Source organism: Triticum dicoccoides, chromosome 2A (assembly GCF_002162155.2).
Source record: "Triticum dicoccoides isolate Atlit2015 ecotype Zavitan chromosome 2A, WEW_v2.0, whole genome shotgun sequence".
Lineage (NCBI taxonomy): Eukaryota > Viridiplantae > Streptophyta > Magnoliopsida > Poales > Poaceae > Triticum > Triticum dicoccoides.
The window spans coordinates 267,453,337-267,457,125 of NC_041382.1; the positions used below are offsets into that span (position 1 = coordinate 267,453,337).

Sequence of the window (3,789 nt, forward strand, 5' to 3'; positions counted from 1 at the left end):
AATTACCATATTCAAAATTTCCTGAGTTATGACCTTACCATACCTGGATTGATTTATTACTATATGTGGATTAATTATGATTTATTACTATATGATTTATTACCATACGTGGATAGCCTTACCATACCTGGTGGTAATTTAAATTTATTACCATATTCGATATTTCCCGAGTTATGGCCTTACCATACCTGGATTGATAGCCTTTGGGGTAATTTAAATTTATTACCATATAATTACCATATTCAAAATTTCCTGAGTTATGACCTTACCATACCTGGATTGATTTATTACTATACGTGGATTAATTATAATTGATTACCATAAATACGTTGGGTATTGCCGGTCAGACGAGAAAAGAGAAAAACCGGTGGGAGGGGCTGGTGGGAGGTGGGACGAAGAAAAACCGGTTGAAAATAAACCGGTTGAAAATAAACCGGTTGAAAGTGGGGGGGACTATTCAACCAATTCGTCCATTAGGAGTAGAGATGCTATGCACCCTTTTGATCCTCTTTCTCCTCACAGCGTCTCCTTATCTACCCTTATAACAGAAGAAGACAAAGAATTGTCATCCTCCTCCCTTCATCCCTACCTGCCCATCTCTCGGCTCTGCCATTGTATCACCACTCCGCTCCGCCATTGTCATGCAAATCGCTTTAGCAGATAGAATAATTTGATCTTTTTCATGTCTGAATAGAACATCCCGAGAATAAAAGAAAGTTCAAGACCTTTAGTTATTTTCCAATATATCACAGGGTACTTTATGAAGGCTCATTCAAACTATAAAAATGCTTTTCATTTCTAGTACAAACTTGAAATATAGCCGATAGTTGATAACATCACATCGTGTTAGTTCTCAAACAATTTGGCCAATCAGGTGGTAAAGAACAGAGATAAATCTTTTCCTGCATCTTTGGCACCTACCATCCAGCTGAACCCAAAGTTCCACGACAAGCTGTGCGTAGGCATCGTGAACCCCGGAGTAGGTCTTTATATGACCGTGTCGTGGAGTGCAGTATCGCTCAAATCCCACACCTCGCCCGACAAGGAGGATGGTATCAACTTGGGATGGCTGTGGCACCATGGTAGACTCACCAGTCGGTGCAGACCGACTCCACCAAGTTCTGTCAGCTGCAAGGTGACCCATCTAGAGGATATCGTGCTCCGGCAGCAGTGAGCACGGAGAAGGTCACCCTCCGGCCATGGCAAGCTTGGGATAGTCCAGATTAGTCTCCGACGAGTGGGGAGCCACATGAGGCCATAGGGATTCTGTGGATGGTGGAGGGAGGCTGCGGCTGGGTATGCTGGTTCATGGGGTTGTTGTAAAGATAGGCTTCTTGGGGTTCGAACTGTGCGAAATTCTTTCTGTGTTGCGTGTGCCTTTTCTTGGCTTGATCCTTACAACCAAAAAACTGATGTGGAAATTCTCAATAGTATTCTTCCGCAGTTAGTAAGTTCCCCAAAGTATGAATATTATATTATATCAAATGAAAATCATTTCATGTTGGTGGGTTAGTTTTACAAGTCATCCTTTTTTCCCCTTCATATTCTAGAATAACTGATCAATTAATTCCATCTCTTCACCATTTTGTTTGGATGACTATCTTCATTTGTCCATACATAAATTGCTTGGCTAGATAATTTTAGATGCTACCGGGAATTATTGAGTATAATCACTGAGCAGCTATTAGTTATATAGCTTCATAATGTTTGTCCTAATAAGTTACAGTACCATTCTTGTCCATGAAAATATAATTAATATTTTTTTACTTAAAAAGTATTGGCGTAGTAGCCACCTGACTATAAATACACTGTCCAGAGTGAAGTTAATGCTATCAAGTGGGATCCAACTGGTTCTTTGTTGGCTTCTTGTTCTGATGATTGGACTGCAAAGGTATCATCTTGCTTTCTGTACAGTAGTTAATAGTTTTTCTAGTTCTTGCATCATTGTGTACAAGACATCACGAACTAATAATTCAGGCTCCCTGTCGGCTGTTTTGTTTTGGTTATTTTTTCATTGTCTTGCTATTGAGTAATGTATTACTGTATGTTACCTTGCATTTTCCATTTTTTCCTAGATGTATAAGTATCTCAACTGTCTATTTGAGTGAAACAAACACCTACAGCCATTAAACTATTTGGGACGGTGCAATTTTGTGCTTTAACTCTGAAAATACTCATTTAAGTTAACAAACTTGTCTATATGGTGCACAGTCCTAAATACACGAGGCCTCCGTAACACATATCTGCTAGCACCGGTCCACTAGTTTATTCGTTGGGGTGTAAGTAGGGGATTGGAAACTGTAAAAAAGCCTCAAGTCTTCCATCAATTTTAGGAAGCTGAGGAGCAACTGATGCAAAGGACGACGAGCTTACCTTTACAGGCCTGCATGCCTGCCCCCTCGTGGAGGTGATGTTCGTGGACAGCGGTATGGTGATGTAGGTTTGCCTGGCCGTGACAGATGTTGCATGAGAGCCTGGCATATGGAAACATGCTTGCATCGAGAGATGAGAGCATGGCTAGGGTTCGTCAAAGCAAGGACTTGTCTTCTTGTACGCCCCCTTTGCCATGTCCTTGGTCACATCCGCCATCTTGCTGTTGATCACGATGACAACAAAGTATCCTGACGACAGCTCTAGCAGGTTCGGATAGGCAAGGTGCGCGAAAACTCAGAGCTCTCGAAAATAGAGGGATTCTGATAGTGAGCCTATGACAACGAGATTGTCACACCTTGCATGTTGTGACAACGAGTGTGATGGCTTAGACTCTCGAAACTGGAGGATGTGGTGGTGGTACTAACGCCACTGTGTTACTAGGTAGGAGGAGAAGAACGGTGGCGGAGAGCAGCGTGGAGACATTGGGGTTGGCCACAAGGTTGTTTGTCCGTGGGGTTATGGGCCATGAACTTCTGGAGAACGTGAACTGCGCGTCTTCGTGCTCTTTGCATGATTACTTGTCTTGGGGGGTGGGGGTGGGGCCGTGGGGGTGGGGTGGTGTTGAATAAAAGATATCAAAAATTAATCCTTTCTAGTGGGAAGGATTTAAACTAAGTACCCCTAGTTGCATGCAAGTCTATAAATTAAGAGCGGAAGCAAAGTTTGCAATAAGTGAAGTAGTAAGGGGAAGAGATCGCACACAGGTGATCTTACCTGAGGTTTGGATTGTTGGTGCAATCTTACTCATTGGCGGAGGTTTGTATACAAAATCCTACAACCACAAAGGTCTTGGCTCGCTATGCCACCAAGGGCCTAGTCCACCTATTCCACCATGGCAACCACAAAGGGAGCCTCACTTGTGGTAGATTTTCACACAAAGAGACGCTCTCTAGTCCTTTACAAACTTCCTGACTCTTTCACACATGAAGGCTCTCAAGTGACTCTAAGAGCATCTCCACTAGGCCCCCAAGAAGCCCCCCAGGAGCACTTTTGTACCCCCGGCGACGAAAAACCTCTCCACTCACGCCCCCAAAGCCTTGTTTTTCGCCGGAGTTGATTAAAGTTGCGCCCGGCGATCCCACCCCAAACCCAGCCCCCCGGGGGGCAGCTAGGGACGCCGGCGCTGGTCTTTTTGCCTCAAATGGCCCACCTGCAGCCTCTCTTCCGTCGCTTTCTCCTCCCGCCCCGCCTTCTCTCTCCCGTCGCTTTCTCCCCTGCGCTGCCCCGCTTTCTCTCGCCAGCGGGGACCACGTCCGCCGCCCCCGCCTCCTCCGCCCCACCCGCCTCCTCGCCGCCCCGCCTCCTCCTCGCGCTTGCTGGCCGCCCGGCCTTCTCCTCCGCCACGCCCCGCCCCGC

The 3,789-nt window shown here is 45.6% G+C and overlaps 1 protein-coding gene across 2 annotated transcripts in view; it reads left to right on the plus strand.

Annotated features, from left to right (window-relative positions):
- LOC119354387 (WD40 repeat-containing protein HOS15-like) overlaps positions 1-3,789 on the plus strand; it is a 21,589-nt gene that overhangs the window by 9,067 nt on the left and 8,733 nt on the right. For both annotated transcript variants that reach the window (XM_037621119.1, XM_037621120.1), the window contains exon 10: positions 1,817-1,891. In XM_037621119.1, coding sequence (XP_037477016.1) covers positions 1,817-1,891 — 75 coding nt within the window. The remainder of the gene's footprint in view (positions 1-1,816; positions 1,892-3,789) is intronic.